We start from the raw sequence: 23,475 nt of genomic DNA on the forward strand, positions 1-23,475 counted from the left end.
CCTTACCAATGACCCTTCCAAATATAAATTGAATGTAGTGAGCCTCCTGGGTAATTCTGACCACAATGCTCATCTCCTGTCCCATGCAACAGCGCTTACACAGTCACACCTGCATAAGAGTAGTCTGGCACTATATCAGTGCCAAATGGGACAGCCTCCGAGACTACTATGCTTCATTCCCATGGGTGGACTATTGTTTGCAGTTTTCCAATCCAAACACTGAACACATCACCAAAAGTAATCCTCACTGGCATTATAAAATACATTCTCCACACCACTCTGAACTGCTTCCCCCTATCCAAACTCTGGTTCTCCAAAAGATGTGCCAAGGCTGTACTAATGAAAAACCAGGCATACCACAACTGGCTCAAATTAAGAACTCTATCATCCTTCAATGCCTATACTGAAGCCTGAAACAGATGCAAAAAAAATCATCAATGAGTCCAAAACAGAATTTGACCGAGCAAAAAGCAAGAAACTTGCAGCCTGTCATAGCGGCAGCCATGCCTTTTGGTCTCTTGCCAAAGCAATTGGTCGCAAATTTTGCCCTACACTACTCCCACCTCTATCATACCCAGATGGCTCAATTGCAACATCACCTACAGAAAAAGTTAATCTCCTGGTTTCATTGCACTCCTCCCTTTCATTTGAAAAACCTTACCCTACACAACTCACTTCAACCCACAGAGAATCAACGACACCTTCCCTTAACGCAGACCTCCAAAACATCCTCCGATGGGGCTCAGGTAACCTCGTCAACTTCAACTCTAGTAAAACCCAGTTCTGGCTTATTTCCCACAAAAAAGAACCATTTTCCCCCAGTATTATTTTTGATAACACTCAAATCCCCAGACAAGATGAAATTTCTCTTCTCGGAATTACCATGACATCAGGCCTCTCCTGGCATAAACACATCACAACCATTGCATCCTCAGCTTCCAAAAAACTTGGCTTTCTCTTTCGCTCAAGACATTACTTCACTTCAAAGCAGGTTTAACCTTATACAAATTGCAAATCTGCCCAGCTGTCGAATACTGCTCTCACATTTGGAGCAGGGCTCCTAAAAGCTCCCTCAAAATGCTTGACTCAATACAGAGGAGAGCATTTAGACTGATAAATGATCCATCTCTTACCGACCCCCCCCCCCACACTTTCACATAGATGCTTAGTCTCTTCAATTTTTATATTCTACAAATATTTTCATGGAAAATACTCATCTGAAACAACATCAATAATTCCCCCACTCTGTACTAAACCCATTGGAACATGTACAGCCACCTCCCAACATCCCTTCACAGTACACCTTGAAACCCACAGAACAAGTTTCTTTTCCTCCTCCTTCATCTCTGCTACTGCTATACTGTGGAACAGTATCCCCCCCCCCCCCCCCCCCCCGAGGTATTTCCAAAGGAATACGATATACAGGCTTTCAAATCGAATGTTAACGAGTTCCTCCTTCCCCAACCCACTACTCATATATGGTACTTAATACTATAGGTTGACCAGCCAACCTCTCTTATATGGGCCCAACATAAAAAAAAAAAAAAAAAAACTACTACTAAATAGCACATTTTTTTTTTTTTCCATCTAATCCTATGTGAAGGGGGTGTCCAAAGCATGGTCTGCCAGTCCTGACTTGCCGTAATAATGGTAGCGAATGTATTTTTTCTCCTCAGAGACAGTTAACAGATCTTCCTTTCTGCCAATAGCAGGCCAAGTAACCGTCACAAAGAACCTCATACTTTCCAGGATAGTGGATGGAATTTATCCTTAGGAGAGCAGATCAGAGTTGCTAATTTAACATGTGGCATAGACCATGTTTTATTAGTACTTTGAGTGTATTTTCTGATGTTCCTCTGATAGGGAATCAGAATAGTGATGTTTTGTTCGTGTGTGTTAGAGGAGGAAGAAGTAATGGGCTATGTAGTATTTTATCTATTTTTGTGTGAATTATAGCTGTTGGCCAGGAAAGTGTGGCACAAATATTTAAGTATCTTGTCCATGGGCCATACATGGATATACACATGGTCATACAAAAGTGCAATAGATAAATTGAGCTTCTTCCTAAAACAGCATAGAATTAGAACAGTATACAAGCCTCTGAATGAATTTCTGCCTTCCTGAGACAAATCAAGAATTGCCAGGATTATTTTCCACACAAAGATAGAGAATCCTGGCAATACTGGATGGTGTCCTTGGGGGATACTGTAGATACCCTTACCTGGATGGTGTTGTGGAACTCAGTATTTTAGAGAGACAGGATGGGACTACCTTGGTCAGAAATGAAAGAACATAAAATACATCTGATATGGACAACCAAAAAAATGGATTAGCATAATATGCCCTAGAGGCAGGCAATTTCATCACATGGAAATAAGCTTTATTATTTTACAAATTTCATTTAAATCAGAGAAATTATTGTTGATCTTGCATAGATTTTGGCACATTGCTCTAGCTTCCCATCAATATTAATAACAGAAATTACCTCAAAGAGCACCACCGTTACCCTCAAGTACATGACTGTCCTCATTATTATCGAGGTCATTTCATTCCCTGTCTTCACTGACTGTGTATTGTTAAAGTGTTGAAATTGTCAGCTTGTATGTAAGTAATTTATTCATTAAATTGTTTATTTGCATTCTGATGTCACTTAGTTTTTGTTTCACAAACTTCAACATAAATCATTAAGTCTATGAAACTAAATAATTTTCAATAAATAAAACATCAGTTATTTATTGAAAATTTATAATTTTCAATAAATAAAACATCAATCCCACGAAACTAAAAGCTTGCCATATATTCATATGCCCAATTTTAATTTTTGCTTTACTTATTCTTGGGAATTTGTCATTTAAATGTCAGAAATCATTATTATTCTTATTTGGAACCTTAATAGTTTTCATTAAACCAAGTTGTACATGGGGGCAGTGACAAGAGAATTTTTTTCAGTCTTCATATTTGGAGGATGCCAAACCTGGCACTGAACTCTGTTGAAGTAGTCCTTTTTGCTTTATAATAATGCAGTTATAAATATAAAAGTAATACTATTTTGTGATGCTAGTCTGCATGCCCATTTTAAGTGCTATCACTTTGAGGTTGCTGTAGATGTTCTGCAGAGGCTTATTATTTTTTAATTTAAATTATAAAAGCAAATTTGCAAAAAAAAAAAAAAAAATCAGAGTAGAGTTGGGCTGACTTCTGTTTTCTCAGCAGTGAAAAAGTTAAGGAGAAACAAAGCCATATTCTTAGGGATTCCTTCATATGAATATAATATGTTACTGGAAAAGAGGAATACTTATTTCTATCATAACTTTGTTTGAAGGCTGTGGAATCATGGCCTTCAAACTAAGCTATGATGCATTTGTAATCGAATGCATTCATCTGATCTTCCTCTTCTCTGATTTTCTCCCCATTGTTTCCATTATTCTGTTCACATTAATTTAAGCAGTACTTTTAAATCAGGCAATGCTTCTGCCCTTTTGGAGGAGGTTTCAACCTTGCAGTCTATATCATAAGATTTTTTATCTTCTGATCTCTCACAATATGATTCAGCTTGGTTTGGGTTATCAAATGAGGTACTTGCATAACTGACAGCCAAAAATGTCGATCTGATTAATGAGAACACGATGCCTCAATTTCAGGATCCATTAGATTTGTCTCATATGGGTATATTATTACATGTTTTGACTTTTCAGAAAAGCTAGAAATGTTCATTACACAGAATAAATAGCAGTGGTGTCTAGGCTCTTTCTGTGTTGTGATCAGATAGCAAATAGTATTAGTGAATATGCATATTTTCTCATAAAATACTCTGAACATCTGATTCAACAGATGTTGGGAAACCCATGTCTCAGTTTCCCATTTCACAACTAAAGAGATAAAAGTTATTTGCTGAAGTGGTATAATATAGTAACTATAAGGTAAGTTTTTATTTATTTATATGGGATTACCCCATTCCTCCACTGGTTGAGCCCTCCTAATGAGGGAGTAAGTATGTATTTTATGATTGTAGATGTGTGTGTGTGTGTTCATTTGTTCGTGTTCACTGGCTGGTTTGCGTGTTCTGAGGGATGAACAACCCAAGTTTCTAGGTGAAAAAAACTTCTACCTCCATATGAGACCAGCTAACTCACCTTTAGTTGAAAGAGACCAAATAAAGGCTCCTTTCCTCACATCATGGACAGGAATCAAACCCAGGTCTTTCTGACCAAAGGGCTTTGTCTATATCAACTGAGCTACAGAGGCTCTATAAGGTTGGTATAAATATACGATAAAAAAGTACCATTTACAGTTAATAAGAATTGACGTTCCCTAATTTTTGATAAGTAAACAATCATTCTGGTTAAAGTTAGGGTAATGTAGTAGTCCTTCATTACTCTCTTTTAATATTTGTTCAAATTTTCAAATTTTCAAGATTTATTCAATGTTTATTATTATGCTTAAGCACTTCTATTACTACTGCATTGCCTTAACTGGAATGGCTGTATTTCCTTTCCAAAAATTTGAGAATGTCTGATTCTTATGTACTGTAAACTATATATATATATATATTTTTTTTTTTTTTATTTTATTTATTTATTTATTTTTAATTGTATATTTGTATCAACCTTATATCTGTTGTACTATATTGTTGTAGCATGCAGTTCATATCTATTTTTGTTATTCTACCATTTGAATTATCAGTTATATCAAAGAAGTTTTAGATTGAAATATTTATTTATATACCTTATTCATAATCTTTATTTATAGACTTATTCAATTGAAAGTGGTCCCATCTCATATAGAGGTAGCAGGATTTTTTTCTCCCAGAAATTGTTTTCATCTGTTACAAATGCCTTTAAAAATTCATTTGGAAGAGGGGGGGGGGTCTAAATGGAATCATTAGGAATTTTAGTTTGCATGGAAAACAGCCAGCCTGTTTGGCTGAGTGGTTAACGTACCCACTTCCCAACCAACAGGACACAAGTTCAAATTCTGCTGCTGCATTGATGTGTGTGATTGTCTTACCTTGTGTACCACAGTATGACCTTAGCTGTCCTTGTGCCATTAAAATCATAATCATCATCACCACCTTGCATGGAACTGTTTTACCTCCCACAGAACAGCAAACTGGTTTGAGAACATGCACATTTACTAATTTAATGAATAAATATATCCATTGCCCCTAAATTTTGATTCAGTGTTTCATTTGGAGCAGATGATTTGTTAATGGTGAGTTATTCCATTGATTTCTGTGATGATCTTTTATACTTCAACAAGGATGTATTTTGTTTGATTTCTAGTATAGCAGATAATTTATCTTTCTTAATGGTTACCTAATAAGACATATATATTGAGATGAAGCTTAAAAACTTTCATTATACTGTTTTTTTTTTTTTTTTTTTTTTATCAAAGTTTTTTTACTCTTAAAATAAGAAGATTCCTTACTAAATTGTATGATTTTAGGCGCTTGGAAATTTGTACTTCGTACATAATTCTCTGAAGAATGTACAAATTTGGGACTTCAAAGGTGAGAAATCATTTCTTTAAATACTTTCACGTTTTGGATTATATTCAGAAAGAAAAGTTTATATTTTGTAACTTATTACTCATATTGTTTATTAAGGGATAAAAACGATTATAATTAAATATTTATGTAGCTACAAATATCTCTACATATTTCACAAAAAGACTGCAAAATCGGGATCAGTTAAAATAAGCTTCATAATTCTGGCTGTGTTTTAGTCAGAATTAAGAAGAATACCAGGCTAAAAACTAACAGAATTTCAAGGTTAGACTTCTCTTAATGATAGTGGAATGAAGTTGATCCTTTGAAGAGAAGATAAGTGTAGCTATTGGCTAGTGGTTGCCATATTGTTGGGAAGGTGGATGGTGCAATTGTTTTTGGATGTATCTGCTTGTGTATTGTGTGTTCTGTATGTAAATAGATGCGTTGGATTGTCCTGGATATGTCATAGGACAACATATTCAAATTTTAATTGTCGTACTAAAAAAAAAATGTGAGAAAAACAACTTGATTTGAACTACAATAGTTAAACTATACTTCAAAAAAAAAAAAAGTGTTGTAAACTTGCAAGTTTAGGCAATTGCATTTTATTATTACATTTTATTACATTGCATTTTAGGCAATGATGATTTTTCTTGGTTCTGTTGTAAAGTGTGTTAAAATATATATATATATATATATATATATATATATATATATATCTTAGGTTCAGTGAGTGAGATCGTGTTATTGAGCGGAGTGATACAAAGAGCAAAGCAGCAGCTAGAGCGTCTGAACAAAAGTCGACTGAGTGTACCAGCCAATAATAAAAAGTATGATAGGAAAAATATGCGTATGAGTGTGAACGTAAACAAAATGAAGGAGAGAGTGCTGTATGGAGACTCGTTAGTACGAGGTGTGTTAGTAGAGGATTTGACAAAATCGTACCAACCTGGTGAGACCATAAAGGATGTTACTGAGTCTATTAGAGAGCAAAAGGATAGGATGAAAGAAATCATTGTTGTGGCAGGTACGAATGATTTGAAAGGCGATAAAATGGAAATGATAGAGGACCTGAATGAATTGTTTGAGGTAGCAAAAGAAAAGAGTGAGAGAGTTAGGATGATTAGTCTTTTGCCGCGGTATGACAGTGAAATGTTTAAAAGCAGGGCCATAATTTCAAATGACTTTATGCGTGGGTTATGTATGACGAGTGGCGTGGAATTTGTGGACGTGTGGAGTGAGTTCGATGGGCGAAAGAATCTATATAAGATGGATGGCTTGCATTTGAATGGATACGGTGTAAGGAGACTTGAAAAAGTGTTGCTGAATGTAGTGGATGTGCAAAATCAGGGAAACTAGATTTGTTAAGGGGGGGGGGTAGTAGATATACAGACCTTAGGGAGGCAGTTGAATGTATGAATGAGTATAATATGCCCGGACGAATAAGGACAACAAATCAGAATGGGATAGTTAATATAAGGCATCAAGGTAGGGATGGGGCTAATGGGGGTCTTAAATTCATGTACACTAATGCTAGGAGTATTAGGAACAAGAAGGAAGAGTTTTTGGCCATGGTTGGCACTTCCAGACCACAGGTTATTGGCATTAGTGAATCATGGCCAACTGTAGATGATATAGCTAGTGGGATTGAATGTGATGGGTAGATTGTGTTCAGGAATGACAGTGAGAATAAAATGGGGAGAGGAGTATTGTTGATGATAGCTGATGAGCTGCAGCCAAGGAGAATAGAAGTTGAATTGCAGGATAGAGAAAAGAGCACATTTGAGGCCATTTGGTGTGAGATTGTGGCTAGCAGAACAAAATATACAATTGGGTGCTGCTATAGACCAGGTGATGGAAAAGATGGTGGAGACAGTATGCACAAGCAAATAGAAGAAATGAGTGGAAGGAGGGTAATTATTATGGGAGATTTCAACTATGGTTGTATTGATTGCAGTGAGGAGAGGACACACATGAGGAAGGAATTGGATTTTATGTGGTTATTAAGGGATAACTATCTGCAACAGCATGTAATGGAAAATACTAGGGATCAGAGAGTGCTTGACCTAGTAATTACATCTGAGGATTTGGCTATAACAAATATGACCACATTGCCACCAGTTGGTGAGAGTGATCATAGGGTCTTGACTTGGGAGGTGGCTAAAGGTGTGGAATTTACAATTAAGACAGGGTACATGTGGAATTATCGGGCTAGAAAGTATGACAAGCTTAGGAGTTTGATTGGTTCAGTGCCATGGCATGTACAACTGCAAGGACTAGAAGTTGATAGTGCATGGGAAGCAGTTAAGAAGTGTTTGCATGAAGTAATGGCTGACCTGTATACCTAGAGTCCGAATAATAAATCAAGTAGGGGTTAAATGGATGAATAACACCATTAAGCTTGAGCTGCAAAAAAAGAAACAACTATGGAGGGAATTTAAGGAGAAAGGTGACCGGCAGGCACATGAACGATATAAAGCGCAGCCCAGAAGGGTAACGAATGTGGTAAGAAAAGCAAAAAAGGATTACGAAAGAGCATTGGCCATGCAGGCTAAAGAGAATCCTAAACAGTTTTTTAGATATGTAGCAAGTAAAAGGAAAAATGTACATGGCATAATGATTTTAAAGAATGCCAATGGTAGGGAGGTAACTGAATCAGTTGATATAGTTGAGTTACTGAGTGAGCACTTTGCGAGAATATATCATCCAGGTGGTGACATTGCAGAAATGAATGAACCAGTAGATTATATGGGAATTGTGGTGAATGAAGTGGAGGTGAGTAGTCTATTGCATAATCTCAATGTCAATACATCTGTGGGATTGGATGGTATACCAGCTCGTGTTGTACGAGAAGCAGCTAAAGAATTGTCAGTACCCTTGACCATTAGTTTAATTCGAGTCTCGGGTCTGGGTTAGTCCCGAGGGGGTGGAAAGAAAGGAAAATAGTTCCACTGCATAAAGGTGGTGCCACGACTGCTGTTGTAAATTACCGACCGATTAGCATTTCAGGAATAGTTGTCAAGGTCTTAGAGAAATTAGTCAAGAAAAGAATACAGGATTGGATAGATGAAAATGGGATATTGTATGGGGGACAACATGGTTTTGTGAAGGGTAGATCATGCCTCAGTTACTTGCTTACGTTTTATAACACAGTGACGGCTGAACAGGATAAGGGTAATGGGTTTACAGTGATTCTACTGGACCCTTGCCAAGGTCTTTGACAGGATACCACATGGAACCCTAATCAGTAAACTGGAGCAGATGGGGATGGATATAGGGTTGGTGAGATGGATAGGAGAGTGGTTGATGGAGAGATACCAGAGAGTGGTTTATTCAGGAGTGGAGTCTAAAAGACGGCTTGTGACTAGTGGTGTGCTGCAGGGCTCTGTTCTTGGACCACTACTTTTCAATTTATTCATCAATGATATAGGAAAGGATCTGAGAGGAAGTGTTCACTTGTTTGCTGATGATGCAAAGTTGGGTAGAGCAATTGTGAGTGCACAGCATGTCAAAATTTTACAGTTTGATTTGGATAGTTTGGAGGACTGGGCTAGGAAAAATAAAATGGATGTCAATTTAATGTTGCAAAGCCTAAGGTTATGCATTTTGGGGTGAAAAGAATAGCAGCAGTATATCACATTGGTGGAACCGTACCCCAGGAGATTGATGAGGCCAGGGATTTTGGAGTGTTGGTGGATAGGAAATTGAGGTTTAGGGGGCACATTGCAAAAGTGGCTAAATCATTTCATCAAATCACTTGGCTTCTGAAAAATACTTTAACATGCAGGGACAAACAAGTTATTGTTCCTCTGTATCGAGCCTTGATAAGACCATATCTGGACTACTGTGCCCAGTTATGGGTGCCAGGGGGTTTCTTCATGATGGGGAGGAAGTGGAGAGGATCTAGAGATGAGTGACCAAGATGATAGTAGGTCTGTGGAATGAACCTTATGAGAATAAGGTTCATTCCACAATCTATATGGTCGATAGGCAGAAAAGGGGTGATATGATTGAGACATTCAAATTACTGAAGGGTTACTATAAGATTAATCCAGAAGATATTTTTGAAAATAGGACTGGTGGTGGGAGGATTAGGGGGCCATGCATGGAAGCTGGGCAAGAATGTGGTTAACAAGGGCGTTAGAGCTAGGTTTTTTGCTTGGAGAGTGGTGAATGAGTGGAATAAGCTGCCAGAGTCTGTGGTGGGTGCTACGACCGTGAATGAGTTCAAGGTGAGGTATGATAGATACTGTGTGAATGTCAAATAGTTGTTCTTGACATGATGTTAGCGCCTCCCTCGATGAGTCTGTTGACTCCTTGGAGTTGCCCGGAATAATAATAGAATAATAATAATATACATTTTTTTTTTTTTTGTCTCCCATCCATGAAAGGTTTATTTGTAAACCTATGATACATTCATACCATGAACGGACTAAAGATTTTTTTTTTTTTCATTTTTATTTATTTTATTTAATTTTATGTTTTATTTATTTTTTTCCATAGTCCAGAAATCCTGCTCTAGAGACCAAACATGGAATGTTTCCAAGATTCTCATTACAGTTTAATGTGAATTTTGCACATTTATAGGTTTTTTCCAAGTATGATAAACTGTAAATCAAAAAGATGTTCTTTTTTCTTTTGGGAAATATCATGTAGTACACCAACCAATATCCTGATTTGTTATATGACAAAGAATAAATGTCGGAATGAATTAAAATTCTTTGCAATACTGCTTCTTAGTATCCAGAAACCCCTCTACATAGAGTTAAGCTAGTATGGGTAGGCATTAAGCATACCATAATAATAGACATTGAGGCGTCCCTGAATCAGACTAGAGAATGTGAAGTTATTATGCCGAACAAAGTGTGAACAACAATGCAGAGTGTAAGAATGTGATTAGCAAACAGAAAGCATTGGTGTGAATGACAGTGATAAAATAATGCACGACTTGAAAGCAGAATTAGCGAAGATGAGGCAAGAGATGACATTTTTGTAGAGTAAATGAATTGGATTGTAGATATGCATGGAATAATGAAGAGGAATGAATGGAAGATAATTTGCAAGTGAGACTATGAAATTCAGTTATTAGAGAAGAGGTATGGTGAATGAGAGGGTGCACAAGGTTTGTTGTCCTGGAAGTAGAATGATGAGTAAGTGAGCAAAAAGAGTTAGAGTAGTAGAAATAAATGATTTTATTGGAAACAAGGAGAATGGATATCACGAAGTATGAAGAGAGGAAAATTTTTTAATAATAGAATAGTAGGAAAGGTAGTCAGTGTGTTGCTCATGTATACTAGTGCTAGTTAAGATGATGAGCAGTTCCTGTGAATTGAATGGAACTGTTTTAAATAAGGAAATAAAGGAGACATGCGTGGATGAGGATGGCATCTTGACAGGGATAGAGATGGAAGGGTATAATGTTTTGGAGAAAAATAGAAAGGGCAAGAAGGGAGAGGGAATTCTGTTGATAATCGCAGAGGACTTATGCCCATGCAAAGAGAAAGTAGCAGTATCAGTTTTGATGCAGTATGGTGTGAGGTGGATATGGACAAGAAAATATTTAATTAGATGTTTCTGTAGATATGATAATGCAAAGGACATTGAGAAAGAATTATATAAGCAATTAAGAAAAGGGTGCTTTTCATTTTGCTAGTATAGATTGGAAGGAAGAAATGGTGTCCTGGGACAAAGAGAACAAAATTTTTGAGGTTCAGCTGTCTTAATACAGCACATAATAGAAGACATGAGGGTTGATGATCTTGAATTTGATCATTTCATCAAAATATGTTATTGTAATTGGAGGTGTCTAATCACTTTCCAGTTGGTGAGAGTGATCAGAATTCATTGCATAGATTGTCAATCAGTCAGTCATATGATGATTTCTCTAGGGCAAGAATATATGCGAAACTACAAGGCTGATGAATATGAAAACCTCATGAGGGAACTTGGAGCTATATGCGATCAGCAATTGGATGGGAGGGGAGGGAAAGGTGATCACTGCTGCTTGGGCACTATTCAAGGAATGTTTAGTAGAAACAATGTCTGATGTATTCCAAGGATCAGGAGGTCAAATAAGAGAAGTGTGAAATGGTTGAACGAAGAAGTTAAGCATGTATTCTGCAAGAAGGCATTATGGTGGTAACATAAAATAAGAGTAATAATCAGTTCTATGAGTAGTGCAGAGAGCAAGCCAGGAAGTTGATTCACTTGGTAAGGATAGCAAAAAGTACAGTTTGAACAGCAACAATTAGCTAATGAGAAAAAAAAAAATCGAGAGAGTTCTTTCAATATGCTTGGCCAGTAAAAGAAAGAATGATTATGGAAGTATAATATTGGTCAGTGAAAATAGTGGAATGATAACCATTAGAAAGGATATAGTTGAGATATTAGATGAGCAATTCATAAAGATATTTTATCTGTATGAGTGTGACATATGAAGCTTGAGTACTGCAGGAAAGAAGGAAGAGGGACTGATGGTGAGCAAGCAAGAATATGGGGAATAAACTAAACTTGATGTTAATAAAGTGGTTGAGATTGATAACATCACTGAATATTTAGAGGGAATGTTCCAGTGAGGTGACATCTGTCTTAATGTACTGATTCATTATCTGTCTTGTAGTGGGCCAAGTTAAAAAGAAGTGGAAAGAGGACATAATTGTTCTGCATTATGAAGAAGGTGATAAGACAGAGGCTTCAAGTTATAGAGCAGTTTGTGGAATTGTGGTAGTGTTGGAAATGATTGGTGCCAAGATTCAGAATTCGGGTGATAGTAGTAGCAGCATTCTCCTTGATGAACAGCATTGGGTTTGTTAAAAGGAGATCATGTTTTACATCTACTTACTTAATCCAACAATATGAGTAATGCATTGGACAAGTGAGAGTGCATATACAGTGGTATATTTAGATTTTGCAGAACCTTTTGATAGACTGCAGCATAACAAGTTGATATAGTGCACTGGATTGGAGATTGGCTGTCTGATAGGTATCAGTGAGTTGTGTATGGGAGAGCAATATCCTGACTGAGGAAAGTCACTAGTGGTATGCCACAAGAATCTGTTTTGGGGCCATTGGTGTTTAATTTGCATGCTAGTGATATTGGGAAGGATTTGAATGGGAATGTGGAGTTCTTTGTAGATGATGCAAAGTTGGGAAACCTATGAGAAGTAGAGCAGATATAGCTTTACAAGAGGACTTGAATAGACAAGGTGAGTGGACAACTGAATGGGGTCACCAGTTCACTGTTGCAATGTGCAAAGTTTTAAAATTCAGGAAACAGAGATGGGATGCAGAGTATAAAACTAGTGGAGATATATAGAAGGTGGAGGGGATAAGAGATCTGAGGGTAATGGTGGATAAGGACCTAAAATTTAGGTGTTACATTACTAAAATTGTCAGGATGTCGTAGGATTATTGCAATGATGGAGAGATATTGGCAGTAGAAGTAAGGATGTTATGGTTCTATTGTGATAAGGCTGTGATCAGGCCACATGTGGATTATTATACACAGATTTGATGACCTAGCAGAAGGGAGACGATATATTGGAAAGGGTAGGTTAACTAAGGTGGTTTTTGGAATGTTGGATATGAAGAAAGATTGAAGAAATGTAATTTGCAGAACCTAGTAGATAGGAGGAGGAAAGAGGGAAGTGTGTGATTGAGACATATATGTTGGTAAAGGGTTATTACCATATTAAAGTACAAGAGATTTTTGATAGAACCAGCGAGAACAAGAGGCCATTCTGTAAGATGCATAAGGAGTGGGTGAGCAAAGCAGCAGGTTTTTGCCATGGTCATTGGTGGGTGATTGTAATGCATTGCCTGAGAGTGTGGTGCATGCTGAGATGATGAATGAGTTTAAGGCATGGTTTAGTGAGTTTTTTATGTTACAGTAGGACCTCCTGCAATAAGTCTTTTGACTCCATGTAGGTCTCATGATGATAACAATAAATTGCAGTCAAGATTTGTAAAGAGTTGTGGTCTGCATCTACCCTTGAAACCTCACATCAAGTTGAAAGTTTATTTTTCACTTGGTTAGAGTATAATAAAATTAGTTTAATCCTTTATCCAAGTGTGAGCAAACAAAGTTTGCGCCTGAAAGTATCTTCAGGACTAGGGTAAGGTGGTACAACACCAGGGCAACTCGTTGCAAAGGTGGAGCAAGGTACCAACACTCCTATCTCAGTATCTCCCATAATGCAAAACACATCTCCTTGCGGATATGTCTAATGTTATGCATTAAGGGAAGGGCCACTACCCAGACTAGTTTCGACCTTTATTGAGGTAGAATGGGAGTTCATGTCTTTCATCATCAGCCTTTGGAGTATAAAGATTGCTGAGGGTCAGCCGGTAGTAATAGGGGAAGTTAAAGAAAGGTAGAGTAGGATAGTAGGAGGTAAAAAGAGGCCTCAGTCAACCTGTTTAGCTGTATAACCCAGAGGTTGTGGCTAAAAGGTCTGTAAAACATAATCTCCTTGCACCTGTTCGAAAAAAAAAACTTAAAATTTACATTTCATTTTACCCGAAAAAACATAACTTTCGATTACATTAATCTAGGTGTCTGGAGACGTCATCTCGTAACCCCTAAAAAAATAAAGAAAAATGTTTGTTAAAATTTGGAACTTAGATTATTCTTAGACTATGCCTTACAACTGAAAAAAATAAAATAAAATAAAAAAATAAAACTGCGATAACGGGATCCGTATTGAGGTGGATTTTATCACCCAGAGAACCGAGAGTTGGGGGAAGAGCCCGGCCCGAGTGATGCAGCCCACAAGGAGCTGCACCGCCTCGCTGTAGGCCTTCGCAGCTCGGGTTCTCAGGTCTACCCCCTCCTATGTGGACTAAGTGTGGATACACAGAAACAAAACCAAAAGAAAAAAACTTAGAAGGGGCTTTTTTTTTTTTTCTTTTAGGTCATATTTGCCCTCCAATTTTTAATCGCTATCTCAAAGTCTTTTACTACGTTTTCCATCACTGTGAGTACTTGTACTGACTCTTCATCATTTAGTTTCCATATTCTCTTCAAGCTTTCATTCCATTTCGTTCGGTGGTAATTGAAGTTATCCCACTTCATCCATATACTAAGACTATCTAGCTTGCCTTTACATTGCAAACAAGCGTCTCCTTTTTCCTCTATAGCTGTGTGGACTTTGTGCCTTATCTCGGGTTTGTCCCTAAGATCGAGTAGGATTCGTCTTGTTATATTCGAATTTTCGTATGGGGGATTTTCTCCTTCTACCGGTTTTGTAATGGGGTGAGAAGAACCGGTATTTGTATCTTCTGGTTTTGGATCGTTTCCTTGCTCTGTGAAACCTCATCAGAAACCTCTTCTGATGAGGTTTCTTCCTCATTTTCTTGTTGTTTCGTGTTATTATCTCATTTCCTTCCTCATCTTCTTCCGAACTTGAGGCTTCTATTTGGCTTTCAATGTCTTGTTTATTTCGTTTCATTTCTCCTTCTTCTGGCGTGATGGGTCGTTTTGTTGAACTGGTATTGATTTCCATTTCCTCTGTTTCTGTGCTGTTATTGTTGCTTTCCATTTCAATGGTGTGAGATTTCTTAGCGTTTCGTTTCTTTTTCTTCCTAGTGTTTCCTACTGCGTTGTTCCCGCTTATTGCATGGTTTCCTAACGTAGGCGTCGCGTTAGCTGGGGGTTGTAGGGCTGGAAACTCTTCTGATTCAGTTGTTTGTGGTTCGTTTACTGTTTAGCCTGTAGCTTGAGAGTCCTGTGTTGTGAGCTTAGGATTGATTACTGGAATGGCTACTGCCGCAGGTGTTATGGCACCTCCTGCTCTTTCTGCAAGGGTCCTGTTAGGACAAACGTCTATTTCATGGGATGTGTTCCCACATTTACGGCACGGTGACTCACATTGATTCAGTGTGTGTTCTGTCGATAAGCAGTAGCGGCATGTTGTTTTTCGGGCAGTGAGCGCTAAGGTGGCCCAAAGCGGTGCACTGAAAACATTGTTTTCTTACACCTGGATAATTGACTATTACTCTTGCTGAGCCTAAAAAAATCAAGTTAGAGACCTCTGTTTTCATCTCGATTGAAATGCTCACTTCCCCTGATTTCCACTCTGGGATATCTGCGTCTTATCCGATTGTTACGTTTCAGACAGTCCCCCACTTGGAGAAAATGGTTTTAATGATTTCCTCCCCTTTCTCTAGATATTCTAGAGGAAACCTGTCAATTTTTACGGATTTTAAAATACTCCCGACTAGGAAGGGTAGGTATTTTTTCCCTTCACATTCTACGCCTTTAAGGAGCGTTTCTCTTGTCTCTATGTTGTTCGTTACTATTTGGAATCGTCCCCCCCCCCTGTAAGGGGTAAGCCCGTAAATGCTTTCTGCTTTTGTGACGTTGAGAAGAGCTCTCACAAACGTCGCTTTCTCTATGCTTGGGTCAATTTCAATCCCGAGAGTACGAACTCTTGGTAAGAATTTAGACATTGTTTAAAGGCAAATATTTTTCCCACAGTAAAAGAAAGTTGAGTCCCCGAAAAGGGAAGACCTTAAGACAGGCCTGTACCGTTTGGCACGAAGCCACAATGAAAACCAACGAAAGAAAAACTGTATGGGTTCTTACCAAAAGATACTGCAATAGGACCTCTCTCTCGGGATCTTGTAAATGGCAACTGGAATCCACAGCAATGGCACCTTTGTTGTAACAGGACTGGAATAGGAGCTCTCTCGGGTTCTGGTAACTGGCAGGTCTCTTCATTGGGAGCCAGGCCCAAGTGGAGATACCAGGCAGAAGCATTAGCAGGTCATCTCTACCTATAGGAGTTGCCAAATGGTGTGGCACCCTTTTTTAATAAATTACTCTGGATTTAGAGAAAGATGTTGAAAGTTTATTTTTCACTTGGTTAGAGTATAATAAAATTAGTTTAATCCTTTATCCAAGCGTGAGCAAACAAAGTTTGCGCCTGAAAGTATCTTCAGGACTGGGGTAAGGTGGTACAACACCAGGGCAACTCCTTGCAAAGGTGGAACAAGCTACCAACACTCCTATCTCAGTGTCTCCCATAATGCAAAACACATCTCCTTGCAGATTTGTCTAATGTTATGCATTAAGGGAAGGGCCACTACCCAGACTAGTTTCGACATTTATTGAGGTCTCTTCAGTGGGAGCCAGGCCCAAGTGGAGATACCAGGCAGAAGCATTAGCAGGTCGTCTCTACCTATGGGAGTTGCCAAATGGTGTGCCACCCTTTTTTAATAAATTATGTTGGTAGCTTGCTCCACCTTTGCAACGAGTTGCCCTGGTGTTGTACCACCTTACCCCAGTCCTGAAGCTACTTTCAAGCACAAACTTTGTTTGCTCACGCTTGGATAAAGGATTAAACTAATTTTATTATACTCTAACCAAGTGAAAAATAAACTTTCAACATCTTTCTCTAAATCCAGAGAATTTATTAAAAAAAGGGTGGCACACCATTTGGCAACTCCTATAGGTAGAGATGACCTGCTAATGCTTCTGCCTGGTATCTCCACTTGGGCCTGGCTCCCACTGAAGAGACCTCAATAAAGGTCGAAACTAGTCTGGGTAGTGGCCCTTCCCTTAATGCATAACATTAGACATATCCGTAAGGAGATGTGTTTTGCATTATGGGAGATACTGAGATAGGAGTGTTGGTAGCTTGCTCCACCTTTGCAACGAGTTGTCCTGGTGTTGTACCACCTTACCCCAGTCCTGAAGATACTTTCAGGTGCAAACTTTGTTTGCTCACGCTTGGATAAAGGATTAAACTAATTTTATTATACTCACATCAAGTTAGCTGCTCTTATCTGCTTTCCAGAAGTTAGTAACTTCTTTGGCTCCAGGAGTTGACAGTTTTATGCATGACTGTAGGCCTAGTTACTATCTTAGAACGTTATGCTATTCATTTCTGTTTTGTGTTTTCTGACATATACCTTGTGGTTTTGCTTATATATCTCTTGATAGAGATGAAATGTCAGAATTATTAAATGAGAGTTTAATTATATTCCTTCTAAATTTAAGAAATGAATTAAAATTTCTTGGTAAAGGGGGTGGGGAATCATGATAGTGAGTCTTAAATTTCCTTTATTCCGTTGAAGAATTATGTGTTGTCATGCATCAGTATGCAAAGTTGAAGAACCTGAAAGGAGTTATTCTTACGAGGGAAAATTCTTAAACCTAATTTTTTCCCTTCTATATATATATATATATATATTAGTGATCTGCTTTTGACTGAAAAACCCATTTAGAATCTTTCGGCTGATAGTCTATGCTATCTACAGGTAGTTTTCTCATTGACATGTAGATTTTTAGAAGAATCAGTATCAATAACTTAAGTCTTAACCAAAACTTCAGACTGTCGTATCACTAATGAAGTGAGTTTTTGATTTTTCAGCAGTATTGGTTTCACTCCAGAGGCATCTTTATTTATGTTAAAAAATTTTTACCCATTGATATATTTTGTCATTGGGATGTTTCACCTGTTATATCATTGTTTTTGTATAAATGATGAATCAATTTTCCTGTAAGCTGTGTTTCTTATTATGTATGATTTACCAAACCTTGTGGTTCTAATTACAGGGTGTTCGGGATAAATTTGACATATTTATAATTAATTATATTTTTCCGTAAGTTACATGTATTAACACACACTTCTCTTCATTTAAAAGTTTGGACCCTTCTTCATTCATATACAAGATGTCAGAAAGGATGGATAGCTGGAACCCACCTGAATCATGGAAGAGAATAACTTGTATCATGATGATTCGTGCCCGCCATCAAAATAAGGATATTACGACTGCTGCCCAATGCTCCCTGAATACAGTAAAAACAATCAGGCATGAACTAGAGACTTGCAATGGTGACTACGAGGATGTAGCAAGAAGAAAGATCCCTAGCAGACGATCTGATTGCGTTCGTACAGCAGAATTCCTCGCAAATCTGCAGGAACAGGTGTTGAAGAACCCTGGCATTGGAATTCGGGCTTTGTTCGTGGAGTTGCTAACTGTAGTCAAGCCCTGGATAACAAGGGTAGCCAATGGTAGGCCGTATGTATGGCAGCAGGATTCGGCCCCTTGCCACACCTCTGGGAAAAGTCAAAAATGGTTGTCTGAAAATTTCTACGACTTCACCAGTCCAAATGTTTGGCCTCCAAACTCCCCAGACCTTAACCCCATGGATTATTTTGTATGGGGCGCAGTTGAAAAAGACACCAATCGCACTTCCAGTAATACAAAAGCCCAGTTAATGGATAAAATTAAAACAGTTTTTGCGGCCCTTCCCAGGGAGACTGTAGCATCAGCTTGTTCGAGGTTCCGAAGCAGAATTGAAGCTGTGATCGATGCTAATGGTGGTTATTTTGAGTAAATCTTGTTGATAGTATTGTAATTAACTCTGCCTGTAATGTTTTTTTGTCAATTCATTAAATTTAATAGATACAAAGAAGATTTTCTTTTTCCTTACGAAACTGTCAAATTTATCCCGAACACCCTGTATATATTTTTATTAGTGATCTCACAAATGTATGCTTTATATTACACACACTACATTTAGCCAAGTATTTTATTTGTGTATTTTTCCCTCTTAATAATAATAGTAATAATAAAAACTGCTTTTGAGCAGTTTTTATTAACAGTCATTTCTATCTTGAATTCAGCTGAGTAGGTTAACTGCAAAAACTACATTTCTTCTCTGTTTCTATAGTGTTATCATGTATTCTGTACACTACAGTTTAAACTGTAGTGTACAGAATCTTGGAGAAGACTCATAACTCATGATGAGTTTCATTAGCTGTAATTCAGAAGTAGAAGAAACAGAACTTAAGATGACATAACTTCAGTCTCTCTCTTTTACACATTCATGATATGTGTGTGTGTAAAAGAGAGAGACTGAAGTGTGCTTACGTGCATGCAGCAGCCACAAGAATATTTTATATCCACCAATTGACAGAGATATAACATCTTCCATACATTTTTCTTCATCCATTCCATGCTCTTTGGAATAATCTGCTTTCCTAAGTGTATTTCCAATGTCCAATTAACAGTACTCAAAAATATTAATTAGATTTCATATTCCACTCAACCACAGTAGTATACTGTAGTTTAAAAAAGCATGTTTTGGATTACTGTAATTAAAACTAATTCTACTGTTGGCTGCAGTTTCACTTACGTAGCACTTATGTTAATGAAACATAAAAAAAATATTAACCTCTTCTTTCAATAACACAGACTAACAGGAAACATTTAGACCATTCACGACATCATCGGTTAGTTATATTAGGAGAATGTTTGAAAAAAAAAAAAAAAATACTCTATAGATACCAATTACATTGAATCCACCTTCCTATAAGGTGGTATTCACACTAGCTTTCCTTATCCTAAAGATGAAATCCACCCTCAGTTCCAGTACACATAATACACTGATGATGTAAACTTCTCTGTTATAAATACTGTGCAAAATCTGCAGTAAAATAAGAATACCAAAATTATTTATGAATCAATCCAGAAAAGCAGATCAACAGATCTTGTGCATTGACACCCTTCATGTAATCAGCTGGAGATAAAACACTTAATAAAAGTATACTGCCTCAGAATTAGATGAACGGCTTTTCTAAGAATCAACAATACATTCCTGAATTTAATAATTCATGGATGGGGTGCTTAAGGGTCAAAGCTGTATTACTGAGAGGAGACTTCCACATAGCCTTTAAAGGAATGCAGAGAACTGACCAGGGCTTCTGACCTAATGTCCAATCCTCACCTTCTCGTGGTGCACCCAATTGGGTATCTACCTGGATACTGAACAAACGAGAATGGGCTGGCAATTTGAGATTTAGCCAACCAAATTGTATTCTTATTGGCTTAAACCAAAATACAAAATTATGGTACAACATGACAAAATTGAAGATCAGTACTATCAACATAAGAAGCCTGAATGGCAAAGAAATGGAGCTAGTGGAGGAATTAGATAAGTACCAGATTGACATAATAGGGGTGACTGAAACAAAAAAGACAAAAATTGGTGAGATCTTTCTGAGCAATAAATACAAAATGTTATATTCAGGCAATGACAATTAAGGAAAAGAAGGAGTAGCTATATTCAACACAAAATACGAGGCTCATCTTCTTGAATGGCAGGCAGTCTCAAGTAGAGTGATTTGGGCAAATATCAGAATGGGGGAACTGGACAGTGAGACTTATTTGTGCCTATGGTCCCACAGAAGGCTCTACTAAGGTAGTAGTGGAAGAATTTTTTGAGGCTCTAGAGAAAGCTACTGACACAGTGAAAAAGGAAAAGTTGGTGTCCTTGTTGGGGATCTAAATAGCAGAGTAGGAAGTGATTATGAGACATACAAAAATATTTTGCAAAAATGTGGAGAAAAGTGCAAAGCTAATAATGATGGCAAATACCTGTTGGATTTTTGCTCAGGACATGGACTGGTTATTACTAACACCATGTTCCAACATAAAAATGTGCACAAATTCACATGGAGAGAAGAGGCAATGAATAAGAAAAGTCTCATTGACTATGTTATTGTTGATAGTGATGTTTTCTCCCTGGTGCACTACACCAGAGTGTACAGAGGATTTGAAATTGGAAGTGATCACTATTTAGTCTTGAGATAAAATTGAATTTCATATTGAAAAGAATAGCATGTAAGAAAGTTTTAAAGCGAATAAAAGTTGAGCAGCTCTCAGATGTGAACTGTAGACTAAAATACACAAAAATTATTGAAGAAAAAATGAAAGAGTTTGAGAACAGCAACCAAACCTTGGAGATTCATTCGCAAACCTTGAAGAAAACACTGATTGATTCAGCCAGAGAGGCATGTGGTGATGTTGTCTGCAACGATAGAAAAATCAGAACTCCATGGTGGACACAAGAAGGAAAAGAAGAATGCATATCAAAAGTTCCTGGCAAATAAGTCAGCTTTTGCTCTTAGAGAATACAGAGACAAATGTAGGAAAGCTAAACATTGTGTAAAACTAGCTAAACAAAAGTCATGGCAAGAACTTTGGCATGAACTTAGAAAATAAATATCAAGAAGGTGACAAAATATTCTGGAGGTTGTTGAAGAAGCTCAGAATTGGGAAAATAGTGCTGTAAAAGGAGAAAAAGATATCCTTGAAGAATGGAGTAATTACTATGAAAAATTGATAAATGAAACAAGCAGTGATAGCACAGTGGTAAAAAACACTCAACAGGCATACAGTCGGGAATACATATCCATACTTGAAGTAGAAAAAGCCATCAAAGGCTTGAAATGTGAAAAGGCAGCAGGAGTAGATGATATTCGACCAGAATTGCTTAAGTAGGGTGGTATAAAAGTCTTACAGTGGCTGCACTGCATAGTTCAGAAGGTGTGGACAGAGGGACGAATTCCCAATAATTGGAGTAGAGCTCTCATAGTACCCATATATAAAAAAGGAAATAAAACTGAATGTGAGAATTACACAGGCATTTTCCTGCTAAGTTTTATGCTAGTATACTTGAGAAACGGTTGAGAAGAATTGTGGAAGAAAAGCTTGGTAAAGAACAAGCTGGATTCGGGCCAAATAGAGGCTGTCAGGATCAGATCTTCGCTCTACGACAAATAGTCGAGAAATCATGGGAATATAACAAAGATCTGTATTTAAGTTTTGTCGATCTGGAAAAGGCATATGACAAGATGCCAAGAGAGAAGCTATTCAATACGCTACAGTTATATGGTGTCAATGAGACATTATATCAAGCAATAATAAATTTAGTTTAATCCTTTATCCAAGTGTATGCAAACAAAGTTTGTGCCTGAAAGTATCTTCAGGACTGGGGTAAAGGCGTACAACACCGGGCGACTCTTTGCAAAGGTGGAGCAAGCTACCAACACTCCTATCTCAGTATCTCCCATAATGTAAAACACATCTCCTTGCGGATATGTATAATGTTATGCATTAAGGGAAGGGACACTACCCAGACTAGTTTCGACATTTATTGAGGTCTCTTCAGTGGGAGCCAGGCCCAAGTGGAGATACCAAGGCAGAAGCATTAGCAAAGTCATCTCCTCCTATAGGAGCTGCCAAACCGTGTGCCACCTTTTTATTAAATTACTCTGGATTTAGAGAAAGATCTTGAAAGTTTAAACTTGCTCTCCACCTTTGCAAGGAGTCGCCCAGTGTTGTACCACTTTACCCCAGTCCTGAAGATACTTTCAGGCACAAACTTTGTTTGCAAACACTTGGATAACGGATTAAACTAAATTTATTATAGTCTGACCAAGTGAAAAATAAACTTTCTATATCAAGCAATACTTAGTCTTTATTTGCGTTATAAATCAGTAGTTAGAATTGAAGGAAGTACAGGAAGATGGATTAATGTTAAATCTGGTGTGAGACAAGGATGTACATTATCCCGTCTGTTATTCATTATCTATGTGGATCATATTATGAAAGAAAGTGGTATTGGACCTGTTATTAAAATTGGAAATAGAAGTCTGCAAGATTCTCTGAGTAAATTGAATAACTGTTGTAATAGATATGTTATGAAAGTCAGCAATAAAAATACAATGAAAATAGGCAGAATCGTTGAAAATGTCAACTGCGTTGTGAACGGAAAATTTGTGGAACAAGTAAAACATTTCAGCTACTTAGGCACGATTTAGTGAAGATGGTAAATTAAATATGGAAATTGCAAAAGAATCAACAAAGCTGGTATGGTAGGAAGTCAATTGAATAAATTCATATGGAATAAGAGAGAAATTAGTCGGAACACTAAATTAGCTATATACGAGACAGTGTTCAAACCAGTTTTAACTTCTGGATCTGAGAGCTGGGGCAGAAGTAAAATACTTGACCAAAGACTAGAGACCACGGATATGAGAGTCCTGAGGAAGATTAGAGACGTGAACAGATGGCATCAATTGCAATACCATATTAAAAACAAGGATATTAGGAAAGAACTTGACATTGTCAGTCCATGAATGTGTTAGCAGAGCTAATCTCAGGTGGTTTGGTCACTTAAACAGGATGGGCGA

General features: G+C 37.5%; 1 protein-coding gene across 1 annotated transcript in view; it reads left to right on the top strand.

The window, feature by feature from the left end:
* The window catches only part of 5PtaseI (inositol polyphosphate-5-phosphatase A), a 458,282-nt gene that overhangs the window by 70,500 nt on the left and 364,307 nt on the right, over window positions 1-23,475 (top strand). Inside the window, exon 5 of the mRNA XM_090393013.1 lies at window positions 5,446-5,509. Within this exon, the coding sequence (XP_090249139.1) occupies window positions 5,446-5,509 (64 nt within the window). The remainder of the gene's footprint in view (window positions 1-5,445; window positions 5,510-23,475) is intronic.

This window comes from Typopeltis vanoorti, chromosome 5, assembly GCF_054136105.1.
Source record: "Typopeltis vanoorti isolate ZY-2024b chromosome 5, IOZ_Tvanoo_1.0, whole genome shotgun sequence".
Classification (NCBI taxonomy): Eukaryota; Metazoa; Arthropoda; class Arachnida; order Uropygi; family Thelyphonidae; genus Typopeltis; species Typopeltis vanoorti.